Genomic DNA, 26,458 nt, shown 5'->3' on the forward strand with positions numbered 1-26,458 from the left:
GGAATGTTGCCGTTGATGAAAAGCAACGCAGGTTTACAGCTCCTGACCTAAGCCCGGGATGTGCCGGAGCTCCAGGAATCAACGCCCTTCCACCCGGCCCACTAATACTAGCCCCACAGACAGAGGCTCGCCAACTTCCTCACTCCCAAATAAGTGACGAAAGGTCAAAATCCGGGACAAATTCCCGACGGCAATTCGTTGACCGACTGGGCCGTGTCTGGGTGAATGATGAGTTGGCCCCGGGTGCTGGACTGTACACAAAGCCCAGCCAGCGGGCCAGCTCAGGAGTTTTGGCCAAAGTCCGGCGCCCCGTCCAACTCATGAACCGATGATCGGCCATGAGAAGGAGGGGGTGGTGGTGTGGGCGGTAAGCGGAGGTCCGAAGGGTGGACAGCTGGCCGGGCTGCCGACGGATGGACGGGGCCACAGGCGAGGCGGGTGACCGCGTGGGTTTTCTCTGGGTGCTCCGGTTTCCTCCCACACTCCGAAGACGTGCTGGTTTGTTGGTTAACTGGCTGCGGTTAGGACTAGCGCTAGTGTAGAGGGTGATCGCTGGTCGTCGTGAACTCGATGGGCCGAAGGGCCTGTTTCCACCCTGTATTTCTAAAGTCTAAAGAATTCAGTGATCCCACACAGCGCTGGTGCGCACCTGTACCTGGCACTGTTCCCTCAGCCTCCGGCAACCACTGACAACCACTGGCAACCACTGGCGACCATTGGCGACCATTGGCGACCATTGGCGACCACTGGCGACCACTGGCGACCACTGGCAACCACTGGCGACCACTGGCAACCACTGGCGACCACCGGCGACCACTGACAACCACTGACGACCACTGGCGCCCACCGGCATCCACTGGCAACCACTGGTATCCATTGGCAACCACTGGCATCCTTTGGCAGAGTGCCTGGACTCCTCGTGGTAACGTCGGGTGAGGGAATGTGGACATCCTCCTTGGCATGTTGCCACCACACACTGCCCGGCATTACTCACTCTGCCCTTGTCATCGATATTGTTAAGGGCAGTGAATCACTGGCTTTGTATGTTCCCAACGAGCACAATCTCTCCCTGCATGAAACGTCAGTGCGCTAGTTTTCTGCCACCTTATCCCGCGGAGTGGGACATTGAGAACCCCCCCCCCCCCCCCCCCGTTCGCGGACATTCCTAACGTTTCAGACCCCACACATCGCCTCATGTTCTCATCCTCACAAGGACCTCCAGGATACAACATTGGTCTCTGTAAACAGAGAGCATGAGTGGACACAGATAACTGGCGCAACAGACCTGCGGAACCGGCTGATTTAGGCAGCAGGAATGTTGTGGATGTTTGGAGTGAAACTATTGCGGGAACAAGTGCAACAGGAATCTGAAGAAGGGTTTCGGGCCGAAACGTTGCCTATTGCGATCAGTCGCTGTCACCTCTCACCGACACACCTCGTTCAGTAACTTCCTGCTGACAGCTTCGGCTCATTGTTCAGTAACCGCGCTGGCCTAACGTCACTCGCTGCTGCCTCTATTCTTGTCCCCAGCCGCCCCTCAGGAGCTGATACAGCAGCCAGTCACCCCCCTCTACCCTCCCACGTAGGCGGCACGGTGGCACATCAGTAGAGTTGCTGCCTCACAGCGCCAGAGACCCGGGTTCCATCGTGACCACGGGTGCTGGATGTTGCACGCTCTCCCTGTGACCGCGTGGGGTTCCTCTGGGTGCTCTGGTTTCCAACCACACTCCAAAGACGTGCAGGTTTGCAGGTTAATTTGGCTTCTGTAAATTGTCCCCAGTGTGTGTATGGTAGAACTAGCATACGTGATGATCGATGGTCAGCGCGGACTCGGTGGGCCGAAGGGCCTGGTTCCATGCTGCATCTCGAATCTAAACTCGAATATACTAATAATAAAGAAACCCTTCTTCAGACTGATTATCTATGGAACAAAGGAAATAGACAACGTTTCGGGCCGAAACCCGGAAGGGTTTCGGCCCGAAACGTTGCCTATTTCCTTCACTCCATAGATGCTGCTGCACCCGCTGAGTTACTCCAGCACTCTGTGAAACGTCACCTATCCATGTTCTCCACAGATGCTGCCTGACCCGCTGAGTTACTCCAGCACTCTGTAAAACGTCACCTATCCATGTTCTCCACAGATGCTGCCTGACCTGCTGAGTTACTCCAGCACTTTGTGTCATTTTTCTGTAAACCGGCATTTGCAGTTCGCAAGTTATAGGAGTAGAATTAGGCCATTCGGCCCATCGAGTCTACTCTGCCATTCAATCATGGCTGATCTCTGCCTCCTAATCCCATTTTTTTTGCCTTCTCCCCATAACCATTTGGCACCAGTTCCCTGTGTCTATAACACGGTCTGAATGCTTTCAGGATTGTGTGTTTCAGAATTCCAATCTCCCTGTTGTTATGTAGACAAGCCCACTGTCCTTCCCGGAGTAGCTGTGGCATCTGTAATAAGCACCCCTCCTATGTTTATTGCTCAGATTCCTGGCATTCCTTGCAATCAGCGCTTCAGAGGCATTTGCCAGGAACCCCGACCCATTAAACAAGTGCACGGAAAGTGCACAGCCAAGCAAACTGCGAGTGAGAGGTGAACAGTGTCGTTTTAGAGGAAGGACATTATTGCCATAGAGGGAGTGCAGAGACGGTTCACCAGACTGATTCCTGGGATGTCAGGACTGTCTTATGAAGAAAGACTGGATACACTTGGTTTATACTCTCTAGAGTTTAGAAGATTGAGAGGGGATCTTATAGAAACTTACAAAATTCTTAAGGGGTTGGACAGGCTAGATGCAGGAAGATTGTTCCCGATGTTAAGGAAGTCCAGGACAAGGGGTCACAGCTTAAGGATAAAGGGGAAATCCTTTAAAACTGAGATGAGAAGAACTTTTTTCACACAGAGAGTGGTGAATCTCTGGAACTCTCTGCCACAGAGGGTAGTTGAGGCCAGTTCATTGGCTATATTTAAGAGGGAGTTAGATGTGGCCCTTGTGGCTAAGGGGATCAGGGGGTATGGAGAGAAGGCAGGTACGGGATACTGAGTTGGATGATCAGCCATGATCATATTGAATGGCGGTGCAGGCTCGAAGGGCCGAATGGCCTACTCCTGCACCTATTTCTATGTTTCTATGTTTTCTATGTTTCTATACAGCGTGGAAACAGGCCCTTCGGCCCACAGAGTCGCCCGCCGGCCAGCGACCCCCACACATCAACACTATCCTACACACTAAAAAATCACATTTATACCAACCCAATTGACCTACAAACCTGTACGTCTTTGGAAACCGACGATCTCGGAGAAAACCCACACAGTTCATGGGGGGAACGCACAAACAAACAAACTCCTTACAGACAGCACCGGACACCGGGATCGAACCTGCGTCTCTGTCGCTGTAAGGCAGCAACTCCACTGCTGCGCCACCGTGCCGCGCAACCTGAAACATCACCTATCCACCAAGTAACTTACCACCAAAGATCTCTATGATCTTTGCTTACAATCTGACAGTGTGGACATGGAGACACACAAAGTTGCTGGAGGTAACTCAGTGGGTCAGGCAGCATCTCTGGAGAGCATGTGGAGCTAGGTGACGTTTCAGGTTGGGACACTTCTTCAGACTGAGAGGACTGAGAGACTTCCCTCAGTCTGAAGAAGGGTCTCGACCTAAAGTGCCACCCATTCCTCCTCTCCGGAGATAGAAACATAGAAACATAGAAAATGGGTGCAGGAGTAGGCCATTCGGCCCTTCGAGCCTGTACCGCCATTCAATATGATCATGGCTGATCATCCAAATCAATATCCCATACCTGCCTTCTCTCCATACCCCCTGATCCCTTTAGCCACAATGGCCACATCTAACTCCCTCTTAAATATATCCAATGAACTGTGCCCTCAACTACCTTCTGTGGCAGAGAATTCCACAGATTCACCACTCTCTGTGTGAAAAATGTTTTTCTCATCTCGGTCATAAAAGATTTCCCCCTTATCCTTAAACTGTGACCCCTTGTCCTGGACTTCCCCAATATCGGAATCAGTCTGGTGAACCTTCTCTGTACTCCCTCTATGGCAAGAATGTCTTTCCTCAGATTAGGAGACCTTGTACAACTGCAGTAGAACCTCCCTGCTCTTATACTCAAATCTTTTTGCTATGAATGCTAACATTTGCATTTCGTTGTCTAATGCATTTCGTTGTCTCTGTACTGTACACTGACAATGACAATTAAAATTGAATCTGAATTTGATTTATCCACATGCTGCCTGTCCCGCTGAGATCTCCAGCATTTTGTGTCTGTCTTCGGTTTAAACCAGCATCTGCAGTTCCAACCTACACAAGGTACAGAGAGTGGTGAATCTCTGGAACTCTCTGCCACAGAGGGTAGTTGAGGCCACAGTTCATTGGCTATATTTAAGAGGGAGTTAGATGTGGCCCTTGTGGCTAAAGGGATCAGGGGGTATGGGGAGAAGGCAGGGATGGGATACTGAGTTGGATGATCAGCCATGATCATATTGAATGGCGGTGCAGGCTCGAAGGGCTGAATGGCCTACTCCTGCACCTAAGTTCTATGTTTCTATGTTTCTATGTTATTGTATTGTATTGTATAGTATATCTTTATTGTCATTTCCTGAGTATTCGCATACCCAGAGGAAACAAAAAAACGTTGCTCAACCAGTGTCCATTCAGTGTGCATGAAAAAATAAATAGAAATGAAAATAAAAAATACATGTATCATGAACAAATTTAACACTCTACTAAACATTCAACAGCCGTTACATCTAGAAATAGATTGAATGCAGGCAAATGGGATAATTGAGTGACTGTAGATGGGGGGGAAAGGGCTAGCATGGACATGGTGGGCCGAAGGGCCTGTTTCATGAGGTTTTAAGCTTTAAAGATTTCCACTATTTGCATCTAGTTACCCTGGGTTTACTAGCCGGCTCCTGGTTTAGTCAACTAGTTGGTGCTAGTTAGCCTAGTTATGCTACTGTGGGTCACGTGGGGGCAGCCGGTCACGTGTCCCGTCGCCCCGCGCATACCCGGAAGTTGCCGAAGGCGCCGGCGCAGGGCGGGCAGAGGAGCGACGGGCCGAGCGGCTCCTACCCCCCCCCTCCCCCCCCCACACACAGTAACGGCCCAACCGCGCCCGGGAACCGGTAAGTGGCGCTGCTGCCCCGCTCCTCCCTCCCTCCCTCCTCCTTCCCTCCTCTCTCTCCCTCCCCCTCCCTCCCTCCCTCCCTCCCCCTCTCTCCTCTCTCCCTCCCTCTCTCCCTCCCTCCCTCCCTCTCCCTCCCTCCCTCCCTCTCTCCCTCCTCTCCCTCTCTCTCTCCTTCTCCCCTCTGTCTTCTCCTCCCTCCCCTCCCTCTCTCCCTCTCTCCCTCCCTCCCTCCCTCTCTCCCTCCCTCCCTCCCTCCCTCTCTCCCTCCCTCTCCCTCCCTCTCTCCTTCCCTCTCTCCCTCTCTCCCTCCCTCCCTCCCCCCCTCCTCTCCCTCCCCCCCTCTCCCTCCTCCTCTCTCCCTCCCTCCCCTCCCTCCTCCTCTCTCTCCCTCCCTCCATCTCTTCCTCTCTCCCTCCTCCTCTCTCTCCCTCTCCCCCTCTCTCCCTCCCTCCTCCTCCTCTCTCTCTCCCCTCTCTCTCTCTCTCTCTCCCTCTCTCTCTCCCCTCCCTCCTCTCCCCTCTCCCTCCCTCCTCTCTCCCTCCCTCTCCCCCTCCCTCCCTCTCTCCCTCCTCCCTCCTCCTCTCTCTCCTCCTCTATCCCCCTCTCTCCCTCTCTCCTCCTCCTCTCCTCCCCTCTCGGGTCTAAATCCCTGCTCATGACGGTTCAATTGTCCAAAAACAGGGAAGAAGCTGTTTCTCCAGCATTTTTGTCTACCTGTCTGCTTTGATCTGTCGTTTTCACACCTTACCCTTCACTATCTCTAATCTCCCTCTCCCCTTTATCTCAGCCTGAAGAAGGGTCTTGAACCGAAACGTCACCCATTGCTTCTCTCCAGAGGTGCTGCACGTCCCATTGAATGACTCCAGCATGTTGGCTCGATCTTCGGTGTAAACCAGCATCTGCAGTTCCTTCCCACACAAGGTGATCCTGCATCTGGTGGTACGTATTTGTATCGTGTACTCAGCAGGAGAGGGGAGAGATGGGGATGATCGGAGTGGCTGCTTTCCCGAGGCAGCGTTAAATGTGAATGGAGTCAATGGGGTGAGAGGGGGGGACGGGGGTGGCGGGGTGCAGTTTGTGTGATGGACTGGGCTACCTCTACAACTCTTGGGCAGTGACGCTTCCAAACCAAGCTGTGATGCATCACGACAGGCTGTTTTTACTGGTGCATCTGTAGAAATTGGTAAGAGTCATTGGCGAACTGCAGAATTTCCTCGGTCTTGGTTTAGTGCAGAGATACAGCTTGGACAGAGCCCAGCGTGTCAGTGCCGCCCAGCGATCACCCGTTCACGCTAGTTCCACGTTATCCCACTTCCTCATCCTCTCCCTGCACACCGTGGACAATTTACAGAGGGGCCGATTAACCTACCAACCCCCGCGTCTTTGGGATGTGGGAGGAAACTGGAGGAGACAGTACAGTACAATTGCGTACAGTTTTGGACTCCTAATCTGAGGAAAGACGTTCTTGCCATAGAGGGAGTACAGAGAGGGTTCACCAGACTGATTCCTGGGATGTCAGGACTTTCATATGAAGAAAGACTGGATAGACTCGGCTTGTACTCGCTAGAGTTTAGAAGATTGAGGGGGGATCTTATAGAAACTTACAAAATTCTTAAGGGGTTGGACAGGCTAGATGCAGGAAGATGGTTCCCGATGTTGGGGAAGTACAGAACAAGGGGTCACAGTTTAAGGATAAGGGGGGAAGTCTTTTAGGACCGAGATGAGATAAAAATAAATTCACACAGAGAGTGGTGAATCTGTGGAATTCTCTGCCACAGAAAGTAGTTGAGGCCACAGTTCATTGGCTGTATTTAAGAGGGAGTTAGATGTGACCCTTGTGGCTAAAGGGATCAGGGGGTATGGAGAGAAGGCAGGGATGGGATACTGAGTTGGATGATCAGCCATGATCGTATTGAATGGCGGTGCAGGCTCGAAGGGCCGAATGGCCTCTACTCCTGCACCTATTTTCTATGTTTCTATGAGACCCACGCAGTCACTGGGAGAACGTGCAAACTCCACACAGACAGCATCAGAGGCGGGGATCGAATCCGGGTCTCTGGTGCCGGGAGGAAGCTGCTCTACCACTGTGTCGCTGTGACTCCCAGTGGGAATACAGTTATCTCGGGCAGTGAAGGTGTTGGCGAGCACATTGTGGAGTCAGTGTGATTCCAATCCCTGGGAACATGGAGCTGCCGACTATCTCCATGGACGCCACCCCGTTTCCTCAAGTGGATGACTAGTTCTTTCATCTTGTTGCCTTTGAGGGGAAGGGTTGTTGGCGCGACACCACGCTCCTCGTCCCATGGATGAACGCTCCATTTCCACTTTGATTAGTCAGAGATATCAGTTGGAGAACTGGGTGGACCATTTGGCAGATGCAATTTAATTCCCAGCAGTTTTGTGATCATGGAATTTGGGGCAGGACATGGGCCCTGAATGATTGGGCACTAAGGGACGTTGATAATCGGAGGGATCAATGCCCCTCTACCAGCATTGTGCGCCTATCTTCGGTGTAAACCAGCATCTGTAGTTCCTTCCACCACAATGGAACATGCAGTTCTTACTTGCTACAGCACAACGGGCCTGTAAACATTATACACATCGATAATAAATAACATACAAATGCAATTCAATAACTCTAGACTTTAGAGATAGAGATTACAAACGGGCCCTCCAGTCCAGCTAGTCCGCATCGACCAGCAATCTCCCCGTACACAAGCACTATCTTTCACACTAGGGACAATTTACAAATTGCAGAAGCCAATTAACCTACAAACCTGCACGTCTTTGGGATCGGGGAGAAAACCGGAGCACCCGGAAGAAACCCACGCAGTCACAGGGAGAACGTGCGCAAACTCCGCAAGTCGGGATCGAACCCGGGTGTCTGGCGCTACAATGCAGCGGCACTACCCGCTGCACCACCTTTGATGACCATAATAAGGATAAGGGGGAAATCCTTTAAAACCGAGATGAGAAGAACTTTTTTCACACAGAGAGTGGTGAATCTCTGGAACTCTCTGCCACAGAGGGTAGTTGAGGCCACAGTTCATTGGCTATATTTAAGAGGGAGTTAGATGTGGCCCTTGTGGCTAAGGGGATCAAGGGGTATGGAGAGAAGGCAGGTACGGGATACTGAGTTGGATGATCAGCCATGATCATATTGAATGGCGGTGCAGGCTCGAAGGGCCGAATGGCCTACTCCTGCACCTAATTTCTATGTTTCTATAATAGTGAATAACTACAATACTAGTGTGAGTCTGTGAACAGTAATCGTGCGATCGTCCCGTGAGCCATCGCCCTTCTCCTTGCCCGGCCACAAGGTGTTTGGTGCGACTATGAATGGGGTGTGGGGGGGGAGGGGGGAGGGGGTCCCAGAAACTGCTGCAAAGGGGCGAGAGGACAACCCACTAAAAACTAAAACGTACATAACGTCATTCGGCCCTCTTGTCTCAGATTGAAAAGATGCGATCACACACGGAAACGAGCATTGCGAATGAATGACTAACTAAATTGCAACTGTTCTTAGAAAACTGATCATCGTGTTAATGTAAATAGGGCATTGTAGCTCCTGCTATTTTTAATGTTATCTGGGGCAGGAAATCCATGAAGATCAATGTAAATAAAATATCTGAGAGTAAGGAAGTCATGAAGTTGCCAGCATTTTGCGTCTATCTTCGGTTTAAACCAGCGTCTGCAATTCCTTCCTGCAACAGTAATGAAGTATTGACGTCAGTGAGAAAATCAAGGAGTTGGGTTTATCCTGGAGTGAGTGAAACAGCCAGAGTAAGATTTTTTAAAGTTCTCTGATGAAGCCATAGTCATAGACAGGATTTGTCCACACCGACCAACATGTCCCACCTACACTAGTCCCGCCTGCCAGCGTTTGGTCCCTATCCCTCCAAACCTGTCCTATCCATGTACCTGTCTTTACTGCTTCTTAAACGTTGGAATAGTCCCAGCCTCAACTACCTCCTCTGGCAGCTTGTTCCACACACCCACCACCCTTTGAGCCAATAAAATCCAGAGCCAATAAAATCATGGGAGACCCCTTCCACCCAACAACGGACTGAACCCGGGTCTCTGGTGCCGGGAGGAAGCTGCTCTACCACTGCGTTGCTGTTGACTCCTAGTGGGAATACAGTTATCTCGGGCAGTGAAGGCGTTGGCGAGCTGTCAGGATTGTGGAGTCAGTGTGATTCCAATCCCTGGGAACATGGAGCTGCCGACTATCTCCATGGACGCCACCCCGTTTCCTCAAGTGGATGACTAGTTCTTTCATCTTGTTGCCTTTGAGAGGAAGGGTTGTTGTCGTGACACCACGCTCCTCGTCCCATGGATGAACGCTCCATTTCCACTTTGATTAGTCAGAGATATCAGGTGGACACATCTGGAGTATTGCGTACAGTTTTGGTCTCCAAATCTGAGGAAGGACATTATTGCCATAGAGGGAGTGCAGAGAAGGTTCACCAGACTGATTCCTGGGATGTCAGGACTGTCTTATGAAGAAAGACGGGATAGACTTGGTTTATACTCTCTAGAATTTAGAAGATTGAGAGGGGATCTTATAGAAACTTACAAAATTCTTAAGGGGGTTGGACAGGCTAGATGCAGGAAGATTGCTCCCGATGTTGGGGAAGTCCAGGACAAGGGGTCACAGCTTAAGGATAAGGGGGAAATCCTTTAAAACCGAGATGAGACAAACTATTTTCACACAGAGAGTGGTGAATCTCTGGAATTCTCTGCCACAGAGGGTAGTTGAGGCCAGTTCATTGGCTATATTTAAGAGGGAGTTAGATGTGGCCCTTGTGGCTAAGGGGATCAGGGGGTATGGAGAGAAGGCAGGTACGGGATACCGAGTTGGATGATCAGCCATGATCATATTGAATGGCGGTGCAGGCTCGAAGGGCCGAATGGCCTACTCCTGCACCTAATTTCTATGTTTCTATGTTTCTATGACACATCTGTTTCGTCAAGTGGACTATCTTGCTCGCTGTAGGATCTTTGGAAACAATGACGTGTTTGACCTTGCATTGGAAGCGGACAGCTCGGCCACAAACTGGAAAGGCTGGTTATCTGACATTCTACTTCTTCCTGCGTTTGAGGCAGCAGAGGTTATGTAACGGTCTCCAGGAGCTGGAGCCAGTTCAATGTTGCTGTTGTCGAGGGCTGTGAGGTCAACCCCTCCACCAGGGAGGGCGGAGGACAGCGCAGTCGATAATGCTGTGCTGCTGCGCTGTTTGCTGGTCTGCTCCACACACGCAGGCAGTCGATGGATGCAGCCCCCAGTGATGCATGTTGGCGTTGAACCGGCCGACCCTTGTACGGAGCTGGTCCAGGGCGACCCACTCTTTGCGGGGCAGGTCCAAGCCGGGAGGGGCTGTGGTGTTCGGTGCAACAGTGAATTGCGGAGGTCGTGAAATCGTGACATTCTATCCGGTGCATTCACGTTGCAGAAACTTGCCCCCCCAGAATCCAGGGATCTCGATACTATGGTTGAGTGGTCACAACAATGGGGCATGCAGTTCAACCCTTCCAAATGTGAAACCATGCGTGTCACCAGAAAGAGGAATCCAGGTGAAACATCTTACAATATACTTGGTGCCACCCTTGAACAATCCAAACAAACCAAGTATCTTGGCATCAAATTGCAGAATGATCTGCATTGGAATGGTCAGGCTCATCATGCAACGGTGAAAGCAACAGGTGTCCTAAACATTCTGAGGCGCAACTTTCATCATTGTTCAACTTCTGACAAGGAGAAGCTTAACTTCACCCTCGTTAGGCCTCATTTGGTCTACGCAGTTGCAGCATGGGACCCATACACAGATAAAAACATTTCTTCCATTGAACGTGTCCAAAGACAGGCAGCTCGATTTGTTACTAACACCTGTGGGAGAGAAGCGAGTGTCACCAAACTTCTGAATTCTCTGGGGTGGAACCCAGTATCTTCCAAATAACCCTTTCTGGCTTAAACCCTCCCTTCACCACCTCCAGTTTAAATTCCACTTGGAATATTTTGGAGGAACAAGAAACCAAGAAGGGATCACCACCTAACAATTTCAGATAGAGATTAAAGTTGCTCTCATTGGAATTTATGCTGAAAAATAGCTGCTGTTTTCTTGGTGAATGGAGGGGGTTGAGGCTGGAATGTTGGAGAAAGGAGTGAACGATAACATTGTGTTTTCACAAGAGTGTGAGGCAGGGGGATCAGTGAATTTTTGTTCAACATTTCAGGCACAATGAGCTCTGGGTTCTGTTCGGAAGGAAGCAATTGAATAGAGTTTTTCTTGGTAATGAATCAGAAACCCCAGAGGATTTCTTTTATGCGAAATGCATTTTTAAAAATAAATAATTCTTGGTCGATGCGGGGGACCTGTTAAATGCCCCTGGATGTCGCCAGTTCAACAGACCTTCATGGTCAGATCAAGAACTCTGCACTTACTACAACTGGGGCTTGATAATGGCGCCAAACTGGCGGGGCTGTACACTCTGTCCGCAGGAAAATGCAGATGCCTGCTTTAAACTGAAGATAGACACAAAATGTTGGAGTAACTCCGCGGGACAGGCAGCATCTCTGGAGAGAAGGGATGGGAGATGCTGCCTGTCCTGCTGAGTTACTCCAGCTTTTTGTGTCTATCTTCGGTTTAAACCAGCAACTGCAGTTCCTTCCTACACACTGCTAGACAGTTGTACTGTAGCTCAGTGGGTGCGGCAGCATCTATGGAGCGAAGGAAATAGGCAACGTTTCGGGTAGAGACCCTTCTTCAGACTGAAGGAAATAGGCAACGTTTTGGGCCGAAACCCTTCCGGGTTTCGTCCCGAAACGTTGCCTATTTCCTTCGCTCCATAGATGCTGCTGCACCCGCTGAGTTTCTCCAGCACTTTTGTCTACCTTCGATTTTCCAGCATCTGCAGTTCCTTCTTGAACATAAGTTTTTAGTTGAGATCGTTCCACATGTGTGCAGGTGTCAGATGTTATGGGGAGAAGCCAAGAGAATGGGGATAGATAGATCAGCAACAGGAGTCTGAAGAAGGGTTTCGGGCCGAAACGTTGCCTATTTCCTTCGCTCCATAGATGCTGCCGCACCCGCTGAGTTTCTCCAGCATTTTTGTCCACCTTTGATTTTCCAGCATCTGCAGTTCCTTCTTGAACAGTTGTACTGTATCTGATGGTAGAGAAAAAAAAGCTGGAGAAACTCAGCGGGTGCGGAAGCATCTATGGAGCGAAGGAATAGGTGACGAGACCCTTCTTATCTGAGATGCTTGTCTAAGATGTATCTGAGGAATCAAGGGATATGGGGAAAAAGCAGGAACCGGGTACTGATTTTAGATGATCAGCCATGATCATATTGAATGGCGGTGCTGGCTCGAAGGGCTGAATGGCCTCATCCTGCACCTATTGTCAATTGTCTAAATGACAAATAAGGTAACATACCATGAATGAGTAGGAAGGAACTGCAGATGCTGGTTTACATTAGATAGACACAGAGTGCTGGAGTAACTCAGAGGGTCAGGCAGCATCTCAACCGCCGAGTGACTCCAGCACTTTGTATGAGTTTTGTTTTGTAAATCAGCATCTGCAGTTCCTTGCTTCTCTCTTCTAAGGGAGGACAACTTGTGAGAAAAACCCAGAGAGGAATGGTGATCCTTCCCGACTCACTGTTTCGGTGAGACCAAGCGGAGGTTGGGCGATCGTTTCCCCCCCTCTCCCCCCTCGACTCCGTTCAAGGACCCAAGCAATTGTTCCAGGTGCGACAGAGGTTTACCTGCATCTCTTCCAACCTCATCTATTGCGTCCGCTGCTCTAGATGTCAGCAGATCTATATCGGTGAGACCAAGCGGAGGTTGGGCGATCGTTTCGCCGAACACCTCCGCTCGGTCCGCAATAACCAAGCTGACCTCCCGGTGGCTCAGCACTTCAACTCCCCCTCCCACTCCGTCTCCGACCTCTCTGTCCTGGGTCTCCTCCATGGCCACAGCGAGCAGCACCGGAAATTGGAGGAACCGCACCTCATATTCCGTTTGGGGAGTCTGCACCCCGGGGGCATGAACATCGAATTCTCCCAATTTTGTTAGTCCTTGCTGTCTCCTCCCCTTCCTCAGCCCCCCTGCTGTCTCCTCCCACCCCCCAGCCTTCGGGCTCCTCCTCCTTTTTCCTTTCTTGTCCCCGCCCACCCCCGCCCCCGATCATTCTGAAGAAGGGTTTCAGCCCGAAACGTTGCCTATTTCCTTTGCTCCATAGATGCTGCTGCACCCGCTGAGTTTCTCCAGCATTTTTTTGTGTACCTTCCCGACTCACTGTTTTGCTCCTGTAGGTGGTGCAGATGCTGCAGACAGGGATGACAGCGTCAGGCACAAGGAACTGCAGATGCAGGTTTACACAAAAAAATTACAAAGTGCTGGAGTAACTCAGCATCACATATAAAGAAGCTGGCTTCCTTGGTCCAAAGTTGAGCTTTGTATTTGTTTGTCAGAGTTTTTCAGTTCCCGTAACTTTACAAAGTTGAGTGTTTCCATCATCGTCACTCACGACTGCAGTATCGGCAAGGTTTCATCTGTATTCCATCGGCCACTGTCAGTAATCGAAGTTGATTGCGGATATTGCGAGCGGCAGTACGCGCTTGAACGGGAGATAAGGGGTCGCGATTACCAGGCTACATGTTTACTTTGGTGGCTGTGTGTCTTTCGCAACGTACTGAGGTTTATGATCGATTGAAAGATACAGCACAGAAACTTTGGCCCACTGAGTCTTGCTACTGAGGGAGTGCAGCGTAGGTTCACCAGGTTAATTCCCAGGATGGCAGGACTGTCATATGCTGAGAGAATGGAGCGGCTGGGTTTGTACACTCTGGAGGTTAGAAGGATGAGAGGGGATCTTATTGAAACATATAAGAGTGTTAAGGGTTTGGACACGCTAGAGGCAGGAAACATGTTCCCGATGTTGTTATAGTCCAGAACCAGGGGCCACAGTTTAAGAATAAACAGTTTATACACACTTTAATGAATCATTTAGAACGGAAACGAGAAAACACTTTTTCACAGAGAGTGGTGAGTCTGTGGAATTCTCTGCCTCAGAGGGCGGTGGAGGCAGGTTCTCTGGATGCTTTCAAGAGAGAGCTAGATAGGGCTCTTAAAGATAGGGGATATGGGGAGAAGGCAGGAACGGGGTACTGATTGTGGATGATCAGCCATGATCACATTGAATGGCGGTGCTGGCTCGAAGGGCCGAATGGCCTCTACTCCTGCACCTATTGTCTGTTGTTTAATGTCGACGTCGACCATCGATCACACGTTGTCGATAGTTTTATCATTTTCCCACCTGCTCATCCACTCCCGACACAGTAGAGGCTGTTTACAGAAGGACAATTAACGTACAAACCCACACGTCTCCGGGTTTCCCCCCACATCACAAAGACGTGCAGGTTTGTTGGTTAATTGGCTTCTTTAAATCGTCGCTGGTGTGTGTAGGGTAGAACCAGTGAGCAGGTGATCATTGGTCAGCATGGTCTCGATGGGCCGAAGGGCCTGTTTCCACGCTGTATCTCTAAACTAAACTATAGTGATGTGAGCTGTCCATGGTAAAGCACATCTGAGCGGTGTGTACTCGGCAGAGGCAGAGTGTCGGACGGGCCGGTGCTGGACAAGACACTTGTCAGTCTGAAGCAAAGATCCTATAGCGGAGCAAGATAGACCACTCCTGCTAAATGCAATGGGCTGACGTGTAGTACGCAACGGAGCGAAACGTGGGGCCTTTTTTTCATCCATTTCAGTAACCTGACCCGACGCAGTGTAATCAACGTTGCGGGGGAACAGTTTGTGTTAATAAATTATAATTCTGAAAATGAGGGGAAGATTTTTCCCAAAGAACTTTTATTTTTACGAGGATGTTTCCGTAACCGGCTCCCGTCTCCGCACTAGTATCCTACGGGATCTTTGGTCTGAAGAAGGATCTCGACCCGAAACGTCACCCATTCCTTCTCTCCAGAGATGTTGCCTGTCCCGCTGAGTTACTCCAGCATTTTGTGTCCACCCAGTGCTGGGCAAGATGCATTGCTTTCGTCACTGGCCGGCTGCTTCCTGAACAGTGTGGAAGGAGGAAGGAAGGTGAGTGTAGGAGGCCGGGACATTGTATGAATGTAAGGGAAGCCCATGACTTGCCAACGCTGGGTGTGACTCGGATGTGAGAATCGACCGATACTTGTGTGAGGCTGCCTGTCTTGACCCGAAACGTCACCCATTCCTTCTCTCCAGAGATGTTGCCTGACTCGCTGAGTTACTCCCCAGCGGTAGGAACATTGACGTCTCCAATTTCAGGTAGTCCCTGCTTTCTCCCTCCCTCCTTCCCCTCCCCTTCCCAGCTCTCCCACAGCCCACTGTCGTCCCCCCCCCCCCCCCCCCCCCCCCCCACCTCCACATCAGTCTGAAGAAAGTTCTCAACCTGAAACGTCACCTATTCCTTCGCTCCATAGATGCTGCCTCACCTGCTGAGTTACTCCAGCTTTTTGTGCCTATCTTCGGTTTAAACCAGCATCTGCAGTTCGTGACTACATATTATGTTGCCATACTCTGTTGTGCTGCAGCAAGCAAGAATTTCATTGTTCTATCTGGGACACATGACAATAAACCACTCTTGACTCATGACCAATGTGACATCGATTTCCAACTTCCATACTCAATGTCCTGACTGATGTAGACTACTGTGCCAAAAGCCTTCTTCATCACCCTGCCTACCACCAAGGGGCCGAATGGCCTCTTCCTGCCCCTGGTTGTGTGTTGATGTGGGGGGGGTAGATAGCCAAGAACCTCTTCGAGACACAAGGAAAGATGTTCCCGATGTTGGGGGAGCCCAGAAACAGGGGTCACAATTTAAGAATATATGGAGCGAAGGAAATCTATGGAGCGAAGGAAATAGGCAACGTTTCGGCCCAAAACCCTTCTTCAGACTGATTATCTATGGAACGAAGGAAATAGGCAACGTTTCGGCCCAAAACCCTTCTTCAGACTGATTATCTATGGAGCGAAGGAAATAGACAACGTTTCGGGCCGAAACCCTTCCGGGTTTCGGCCCGAAACGATGCCTATTTCCTTCGCTCCATAGATGCTGCTGCACCCGCTGAGTTTCTCCAGCACTTTTGTCTACCTTCGATTTTCCAGCATCTGCAGTTCCTTCTTAATCACAATTTAAGAATAAGGGGGTAACCCATTTAGGACTGAGATGAGGAAAAACCTTTTTTCACCCAGAGGGTTGTGAATCTGTGGAATTCACTGCCTCAGAAGGCAGTGGAGGCCAATTCTCTGGATGCTTTCAAGAGAGAGTTCGATAAAGATAGCGGAGTCAACGGATATGGGGAGATTCTCCCGGTGCTTTCAATAGAGAGCTAGATAGAGCTCTTAAAGTAGCGGAGTCAGGGGATATGGGGAGAAGGCAGGAACGGGGTACTGATTGTGGATGATCAGCCATGATCACAGTGAATGGCGGTGCTGGCTCGAAGGGCCGAATGGCCTACACCTGCACTTGTTGTCTATTGTCGGTTCACGGGAACTGCTCCAAAACATCTAGCGAGCGGGCCGTCTGGACTTTGGACTTTGAATAACGGCATCAAAGATGGTGGCGAATGCAGGTGTAACAAATGCAAACACTATTTCACCGTGCAGTTGTTTACGTGACAAATAAAATACCAATCAACCATTGAAATATGGAAAATGCTGCAGATTGCATCTCTTGCCTTCAGCACTGATACTGACAACAAGATGTTTTTGGTGGTGAGACGTGGAGATAAGGGACTAAACTTAATCAGATCAAGTTCAAGTTCAAGTGAGTTTATTGTCATGTGTCCCTGATAGGACAATGAAATTCTTGCTTTGCTTCAGCACAACAGAACATAGCAGGCATTGACTACAAAACAGATCAGTGTGTCCATATACCGTAATATATATATATATATATACACACACATGAACAAATAAACTGATAAAGTACGTTGCGCCTCACACCTCCGCTCGGTCCGCAATAACCAACCTGACCTCCCGGTGGCTCAGCACTTCAACTCCCCTTCTCATTCCCCATCCGACCTCTCTGTCCTGGGTCTCCTCCTTGGCCAGAGCCAGCAACACCGGAAATTGGAGGAACAGCACCTCATATTCCGCCTGGGGAGCCTGCATCCTGCGGGCATGAACATTGAATTCTCCCAATTTTGTTAGCCCTTGCTGTCTCCTCCCATCCCTCAGCCCTTGGGCTCCTCCTCCTCCTTTTTCCTTCCTTCTCCCCGCCACCCCCCATCAGTCTGAAGAAGGGTTTCGGCCCAAAACCCTTCTTCAGACTGATTATCTATGGAACAAAGGAAATAGACAACGTTTCGGGCCGAAACCCGGAAGGGTTTCGGCCCGAAACGTTGCCTATTTCCTTCGCTCCATAGATGCTGCTGCACCCGCTGAGTTTCTCCAGAACTTTTGTCTACCTTCGATTTCCAGCATCTGCAGTTCCTTCTTAATCACAGTGTAAGAATAAGGGGAAACACATTTAGGGCTGAGATGAGGAAAAACTTTTTCACCCAGAGAGTTGTGAATGTGTGGAATTCTCTGCCACAGACGGCAGTGGAGGCCAATTCACCCAGAGCCAACAATATCATGAGAGACCCCTTCCACCCCTGCAACGGACTGTTCCAGCTGCTACGGTCAGGCAAACGCCTCCGTTGCCATGCGGTGAGAATGGAGAGGTTGAGAAGGAGTTTCTTCCCAGAGGCAATTCGGACTGTAAACTCCTATCTCACCAGGGACTAACTCTACTGAATGTTTTTCCTTCCAATATTTAATATGTAAAAGAATATGTGTGTTATGATTGTGTTTATAGTTGGTTTGGTTGTTTGTTGTTTGTCTTTTGCACAAAGTCCGCGAGCATTGCCACTTTTCATTTCACTGCACATCTCGTATGTGTATGTGACAAATAAACTTGACTTGTTTATTTAGCTCTTAGGGCTAACGGAATCAAGGGATATGGGGAGAAGGCAGGAACGGGGTACTGATTTTGGATGATCAGCCCTGAATAACACAATGAATGGTGGTGCTGGCTCGAAGGGCCGAATGGCCTCCTTCTGCAACTATTTTCTATGTTTCTATGACACAAAATGCTGGAGTAATTCAACAGGTCAGGCAGTATCTCTGGAGACAATGGATGGGTGACGTTTCAGGTCGGGACTGGGACAGAAGGAAAATGGTCTGAAGAAGGGTTCTGATCTGTAACGTCACCTCTCCATGTTCTCCAGAGATGCTGCCTGACCCACTGAGTTACTCCAGGACTTTGTACCTATCCACGTTCTCCAGAGATGCTGCCTGACCCGCTGAGTTACTCCAGCACTCTGTGAAACGTCACCTATCCATGTTCTCCACAGATGCTGCCTGACCCGCTGAGTTACTCCAGCACTCTGTGAAACGTCACCTATCCATGTTCTCCACAGATGCTGCCTGACCCGCTGAGTTACTCCAGCACTCTGTGTCCAGTACTGAAGTGGAATCCCAACCCGAAAGACCGCCTGTCTCTTCAGCCTCGGCAGAAGCTGCTCCACCCGCTGAGTTCCTGTGGCCGGGAGGAGCGCCGGGGAACGTGAGCGGGAATTGCTGCCAACGCCACCCTCTAACCTGCCTCTGTTGCCCACAGGGTGAGTGAGGATGAGTCGACCGCCCTCCTCACAGAACCTCAGCTGCGGGGCGTGGGAGATGAAGGAGCGGCTGGGCACCGGCGGGTTCGGCAACGTTAACCGGTGGAATAACAAGGTAGGACCGCGGCGGGTAGAGCTGCTGCTCCACAGCGCCAGGGAGAGGGGAAAGGGGAGTGGGGAAGAGGGAGGGAGTGGGATAATAATAATAATAATAATAATTTTATTTATAGAGCACTTTAAAAACAAACATAGCTGCAACAAAGTGCTGTACATCACTAATCATTGACAAAAAAGTTAATACACACCAAAAATAACAATCAAAAGAAATAGTAGGAAAAGACATGTAAAATAAAGAAACATCAAAAACACCACAAACAGAAGCAAAGCCTCAGGCATGGTCAAAAGCCAGGGAGTACAAATGCGTTTTAACACTGGATTTGAAGATGGACAATGAGGGGGCCTGTCTGATGTGCAACGGCAGGGTGTTCCAGAGTGCCGGAGCAGCAACAGAGAAGGCTCTATCCCCTCTGAGCCTCCGACTAGACCTCGGTACCTCCAGGAGCAGCTGACCAGCTGACCTGAGGGACCGGGCAGGAGCGTATGGGTGGAGCAGCTCAGAGAGGTAAGGCTGAGAGGTAAGGATGGGGGAAACCACACAGTTAGCAGCGGTAGAGTTGCTGCCTCACGGCGACAGAGACCCCGGTTCAATCCCGACCGCGGCTGCTGTCTGTGCGGAGTTTGCACGTTCTCCCCGTGACCTGTGTGGGTTTTCTCCGGGTGCTCCGGTTTCCTCCCACACTGCAAATACGCCCAGGTTTGTAGGTTAATTGGCTTCTGTAATTGGTGTGTGGGATGGTGCTAGTGTACGGGGTGATCGATGGTCGGCACGGACTCGGTTGGCCGAAGGGCCTGTTTCCGTGCTGGATCTCTGACGTTTCCAGCCCACTTGTCCTGGTGAACTGTGGTTATTTAGTTGGCGTTGAGCCAATTCACATCATTTTGTCGAATTCAGACATTTTCTTTAACCCTGGTGTGAGTGCGTGTGTGTACACATAAGGCCAGATGCATGGGGAGTTGGGAGTTCCTGCCCAAGTAGCCATCCAGAGGAATCTGCCCACTCTGTTCTGCATCTTACTGATATGTTTATCAGGATGTGGAAGTGACCAGCCATGATCACATTGATTAGCATTGCTGGCTTGAAGGGCTGTATGGCCAACTCCTGCACTTATTGTCTATTGATCCTATAGAGGTGTACAACTACTCTTTTCCCCAGAGTAGGGGAATCAAGAACTAGACAACATGGGTTTAAGGTGAGGGGGGAAAGATTTAATAGCCACCTGATGGACAACACAGAGGGGGGTGGGTGCATGGAATGAGCTGCTGGAGGAGGTAGTTGATGCAGGAACTAAAACAACATTTAACAGACATTTGGACAGGTACATGGATAGGACAGGCTTAGAGGGACATGGGCCAAATGCAAGCTCGTAGGACTAGTGTAGATGGGGCATATTGGTCGGCATGGGCAAGTCGGGCCGAAGGGCCTGTTGTATATCCATGCTGTATAATTCTATAGTTTGCAATTATATAAAATAACAGCCGGGCTCAATTAGCTTCTAACATTTTCCCTGAGTTCCTTATCTATCTTGAAGATTCATTTCTTTATTCCTTCTGCCAACCTCCCACGCTTCCCTTGTGCTGGCTTTTCAAAGCCAAGTACTCTTTCGACAGCGATATTTATTGTCTCTTGTTTCTATTGCCTGTTCTTTAGTAAAAATGAACTGCAGATGCTGTTTTACAAATAAGGATAAAAAGAAAAAGCGCTGGAGTAACTCGGCTGGTCAGACAGCATCCCTGGAGAACATGGGCACACACATGGATACATTTGGGCAGCACAGTGGGGCAACTGCAGCCTCACGGCGCCAGGGACCCAGGTACGATCCTGACTCCAGGTACTGTCTTTGTGGAGTTTGCATGTTCTCCCTGTGGCCACGTGGGCTTCCTCCCACATTCTACATTCTTTGGGACGTGGGAGGAAACCGGAGCACCCGGAGAAGGCCCACTGTGGTCACGGGGAGAACGTACAAACTCCGTAGAGACAGCATCTGTAATCAGGATCGGACCCAGATCTTGGCGCTGTGAGGCAGCAACTCTACTGCTGTGCCATCATGCTGCCCAGGAACCAGCCCAAAATGTCGTCTGTCCATTCCCTCCACAGATGCTGCCTGACCCGCTGAGTTCCTCCAGCACTTTGCTTTTTACTCAGGATCCCAACGTGAGTCTCCACACTAGTTCTATGTGATCCCACTTTCTGATCCACAACACACTAGGGGGCTAAATTACAGAAGCCAATTCACCTACAAACCCGCACGTCTTTAGGATGTGTGAGGAAACCGGAGCACCCGGAGGAAACCCACTTGGTCACAGGGAGAACATGCAAACTCCACACAGACAGCATCTGAGATTTCTGGCATTGTAAGGCTAACTGCTGTGCCATCGTAGAGAGTCTTGCAGTGTGGAATAAGGCCCGACTTGCCAACATGCCCCATCTACACCAGTCCCACCTGCCTGCGTTTGGCCCACATCCCTCTAAACCTGCCCTCTATCCATGTACCTGTCTCTAACAATAGACAATAGACAATAGGTGCAGGAGTAGACCCTTCGAGCCAAACCTATCTAAATGTTTCTTAAACGTCACGATAGTATCTGCCTCCTCCAGCAGATCGTTCAAACACCCACCACCATTTGTGTGGAAAAGTTGCCCCTCGGGTTCCTATTAAATCTTTCCCCCCTCACCTTAAACCTATGCCCTCTGGTTCTTGATTCCCCTACTCTGGGTAAAAGACTGCGATCAAATACCCCTCACCTTTAGTGGAATTTCAGTTTCGTGCAGTTTCCTTGACTGGTATTAAAAAAGTAACAATTTTTTTGAAATCTTTGTAATGGTGGATTTGCTTCCCTGGCATGTTTTGTGTGTCCTTCCTGCTTTCCCCAACGCTGCTTGACTTATCCTGGCCCAGCCCGACGCTGCCCTTTATTAGTCATTCTTTTTCTAACTCCGCCGAACTTTCCATTGCCCGCTTTAGTAGTCGGTGTACGTCAGAGCGAGGCACTTTGTGACTGATGCTGGCCATCTCTGTGTTTCTCCATTAGTGGCGGAGCTTATACTTTGGAGGAGGAGATAGATAGATAGCTAGTCTTGTTGGTCTCTCTTCTTTCACAACTTTGCGTTACGGAAAAATGTCTTGCAGATGTTGAATTGTTTTGAACTGTAGGAAATGCTGAGGCTGGCTCCAGCACACATGGCCTCAGCCCAAAGGCAACAGGGAACTTGGCGACCTGTTTCAATAGTGTTTTATAGACACAAGAAAGTTTTAATTGAGACACAAGTGCTGCTGCTGGAATCCCACACAGTTTAAGAGCGGCACGGTGGCACACCGGTAGAGTTGCTGCCTTACAGCGCTTGCAGTGCTGGAGACCCGGGTTTGATCCGATTCCTCCCACACTCCAAAGACGTACAGGTTTGTAGGTCCCTAGTGTGTGTAGGATAGTGTTAATAGGCGGGGATTGCTGTTCGGCACGGACTCAGTGGGCTGATGGGCCTGTATCCTAAACTAAACTAAATTGACCTACAAACCTGCACGTCTTTGGGGTGTGGGAGGAAACCGGAGCACCAGGAGAAAACCCACGTGGTCACGGGGAGAACTTACAAACTCTGTACAGACTGCCCCTGGAGTCAGGATCGAACCTAGATCTCTGACGCTGCAAGGCAGCAACTCGACCGCTGCGCCCACAATTCATAAGAGATAAAGCAGTGGGATACAGAATTGGTTGTGGGCCCCACGCAGAGTGTGAACTGGCCATGTAAATGTTTAGCATGATCGTGTTATTTTGATTAAACATCATAATCATACTTTATTAGCCAAGTACGTTTTGCAACATACGAGGAATTTCATTTGTCATTTTACAGTCCAGGTTTTGCAATAAAAAGCAACACACCACACAAAACACATTTTAACATAAACTTCCACCACAGTGACTCCACCACATTCCCCACTGTGATGGAAGGTGAAAAAAAGTTCAATCTCTTCCCTTCTTTGTCCTCCCATGGTCAGGGGCCTCGAGCCTTCCGTTGATGGGGCGATCTTGGCTCCCGTAGCCGGCGGTGTTTGGGTTCTAGCCTCGTGTCGATCAAGTTCCTGCATCGGGGGAGGAGAGGGGGGAACTCAGCTCCCCCGTGCCAGGCGATCTGACCCCGGCATATACAGACATTGCTGCACAGGAACTGACCCATCGGCCCACTGTGTCCACACTGAACATGAGAGCAAACAGGCAGTGGAAATTAGTGTAACCATCTCTCCCTGCCACTGATCCATATCCTGCAGATGCATGCGCCTATCTAAGTGTCTGTTAAACCAATATGGTCCTCTCCTCCACCACCGCCCCTGGCAGTGTGTTCCAGGCACCCATTATAGAGTCACACAGCAAGGAAACAGGCCCTTCGGCCCAACTTGCCCATGCCGACCAAGATGTCCCATCCACATTATTCCCACCTGCCCGCGTTTGGCCCATATCCCACTAAACATGTTCGATCCATCAGCAGGAAGTGCACATGCGAATGCCTGTGTCCGGATTTTGCAGAGTAGGGAGATATTCTGTGAAAAAAAACCCTGTCCTGTTCAGTTCCTGTAAGCTTTGCCAATCTGATCTTAAAGCTACACTCTGTAATCTTGCTGTGCAAGGTCTTCACACCTTGTCCTGCCTTGTTCACTGGTTTGTGTGTGTGTGTGTGTGTGTGTGTGTGTGTGTGGTGTGTGTGTGTGTGTGTGTGTGTGTGTGTGTGTGTGTGTGTGTGTGTGTGTGTGCGCGTGTGTGTGTGTGTGTGTGCGTGTGTGTGTGTGCGTGTGCGTGTGTGTGTGTGTGTGTGCGTGTGTGTGTGTGTGTGTGTGTGTGTGTGTGTGTGTGTGTGTGTGTGTGTGTGTCTCTGTGTCCCTGCTCCCAGTGTTGTCTGTGCCTGAGCCCATTCAGTTTGTTGCTCCCCTCTGCGGTTTAATCCACAATGTGTTTTATCTCTTCATCCGTCATCATCCATCTCCAGACTGTTGCTGCTCATAAACATCACTGTTGACCACACGTCTGTAAACCTAGGACATTTTCTGCGTAAAATCCAGAACATAGTTGCACGTCAAGATACGTAGCGATCCGATGATAACAGTTGCCACATCTTGCCATAAACGTCACGGAATAGTGTAGTGTAGGTGTGTGTGTGTGTCACTCTGTCATGGCTGATCATCCCTGCTCCCAGGGTTGTCTGTGCCTGATCCCCTTAGCCACAAGGGCCACATCTAACTCCCTCTTAAATTAGCTAATGAACTTTGCCTCAACTACCCCTCTGCAGAGGTTCCAGAGATCACCACAATGTGTGTGAAAAAAGTTCTTCTCATCTCGGTTTTAAAGGATTTCCCCTTATCCTTAAGCTGTGACCCCTGTCCTGGACTTCCCCAACATCGGGAACAATCTTCCTGCATCTAGCCTGTCCAACCGCTTAAGAATTCTGTAAGTTTCTATAAGATCCCCTCTTAATTTCTAGAGAGTATAAACCAAGTCTATCCAGTCTTTCTTCATACGACAGTCCTGACATCCCAGGAATCAGTCTGGTGAACCTTCTCTGCACTCCCTCTATGGCAATAATGTCCTTCCTCAGATTTGGAGACCAAAACAGTACGCAATACTCCAGGTGTGGTCTCACCAAGACCCTGTACAACTGCAGTAGAACCTCTCTGCTCCTATACTCAAATCCTTTTGCAATGAAAGCTAACATACCATTCGCTTTCTTTACTGCCTGCTGCACCTGCATGCCTACTTTCAATGACTGGTGTACCATGACTCATACAGCACGCAGCCAGCCCCTTCGGCCCAACTCGCCCATGCTGACCAAGATGCCCCATCTACCCATTTGCCAGCATTTGGCTCGTATCCCCTCATAACATTTCCTACCCATGCTCCTGTCCAAGTGTCCTTTCAATGCTGTTAAATCACCTTCCTCACCTACCCCCTCTGGCAGCTCCTTCCATATTCATACCACCCTCTACGTGGAAAGGTTGCCCCTCAGGTTCTTATTAAATCTTTCCCCTCTCACTCTGCCTCGAGTATTTGATTCCCCTGCGATTCAATGCACTTTCAAGAGTCTGAAGAAGGGTCTCGACCCGAAACGTCGCCTATTCCTTCTCTCCAGAGGTACTGCCTGACCTGCTGAATTACTCCAGCACTTTGTGTCTATCTTTGGTATAAACCAGCATCTGTAGCTCATTGGTATGAATGCCCCACTCACAACTACAATCAGGCCATATGCGGGCAATGTGTGGAGCAGGGAGAAACTGCAGCCTAGCCAAAGTCTTGTGCAACTGCACGCTGCACCACCGTTCAGCTCTGCTCCCGATCGTGTTTAACCCTAAACTCAACAGCCCAGCGTTGGTAACTTGGAGGTTTATGATATCGGTGTCTTCACAGGAAACGGGGGAGCAGATCGCTATCAAGCAATGTCGCCAGGAGCTGAGCCCCAGGAACCGTGAGCGCTGGTGTCTGGAGATTCAGATCATGAAGAGGTGAAGTCCCTCTGTAGGGACCAGGGCTGTGGGGGGTGAGGGGTGGGGTGACCCATGACCCTAGCATGTGGTTGGACACATGACCTTGATGTGTACTGGACCCATGGCCTTGACGTGTGCTGGGACCCATGGCCTGGGCGTGTCCTGAGACACATGGCCTTAGCATGTGGTGGGACACATGGCCTTAGCATGTGGTTGGACGCATGACCTTGACGTGTGCTGGGACACATGGCCTTGACGTGTGCTGAACCCATGACCTGGGCGGTGCTGGACACATGACCGGCATGTGGTTTGGACATATGACCATGTGACGTGTGGGACACATGGCCTTGACGTGTGCTGGACCCATGGCCTGGGCGTGTCCTGAGACACATGGCATTAGCATGTGGTTGTACATATGACCTTGACGTGTGCTGGGACACAAGGCCTTGACATGTGCTGGACCCATGGCCTGGGCGTGTGCTGGACACATGACCTTAGCATGTGGTGGGACACATGGCCTTAGCATGTGGTTGGACATATGACCTTGACATGTGCTGGACCCATGGCCTTGACGTGTGCTGGGACCCATGGCCTGGGCATGTGGTGAGACACATGGCCTTAGCATGTGCTGGATACATGGCCTTAGCATGAGGTGGGACCCACTGCCTTGATGCGTGGTGGACCTTTCATCTTTCAACCACTTGCCGTGGCAGAGTGAGGACTGGGTCTCTTGGTGGAGCAGGCAGCTGGGGGCAGGGGCTCAGAGTCTTGGATAGATCGTGGCGTGGAGTGGGGAGGGTGGAGGGGGGTGAGAGGTGGGGCAAGGTTGTTGAAGCTTGCGTGCGATCCTGGGCTTGGCACTTTCTGTTGTGAACTCTCACTGAGGCCAAGATTGAGGGAAGGTTGGGGGGGAGAGAGTGAGGGGGGGATCGGACCTTGGGGAGAGGGGGAGGGGGTAGGAGAGAGGGGCTAACCACTGGTTTTGTCTGTGGCAATAGTTTGTTCCTTAGAACAGCATCCTGTTTACATCAGACGTTATTAATACTGTAGTGGATAAATATTGTTGCA

At 50.2% G+C, this 26,458-nt stretch overlaps 1 protein-coding gene across 1 annotated transcript in view; it reads left to right on the forward strand.

The window, feature by feature from the left end:
• Positions 1-5,032: 5,032 nt before the first annotated feature.
• Positions 5,033-26,458, forward strand: part of ikbkb (inhibitor of nuclear factor kappa B kinase subunit beta) — a 49,413-nt gene continuing 27,987 nt past the window's right edge. Inside the window, 4 exon segments of the mRNA XM_055662376.1 lie at positions 5,033-5,149; positions 5,939-6,090; positions 18,806-18,921; positions 25,314-25,408. Of these exon segments, the coding sequence (XP_055518351.1) occupies positions 18,817-18,921; positions 25,314-25,408 (200 nt within the window). The 5' untranslated portion in view covers positions 5,033-5,149; positions 5,939-6,090; positions 18,806-18,816.

This window comes from Leucoraja erinacea, chromosome 35 (genome assembly GCF_028641065.1).
Source record: "Leucoraja erinacea ecotype New England chromosome 35, Leri_hhj_1, whole genome shotgun sequence".
Classification (NCBI taxonomy): Eukaryota; Metazoa; Chordata; class Chondrichthyes; order Rajiformes; family Rajidae; genus Leucoraja; species Leucoraja erinaceus.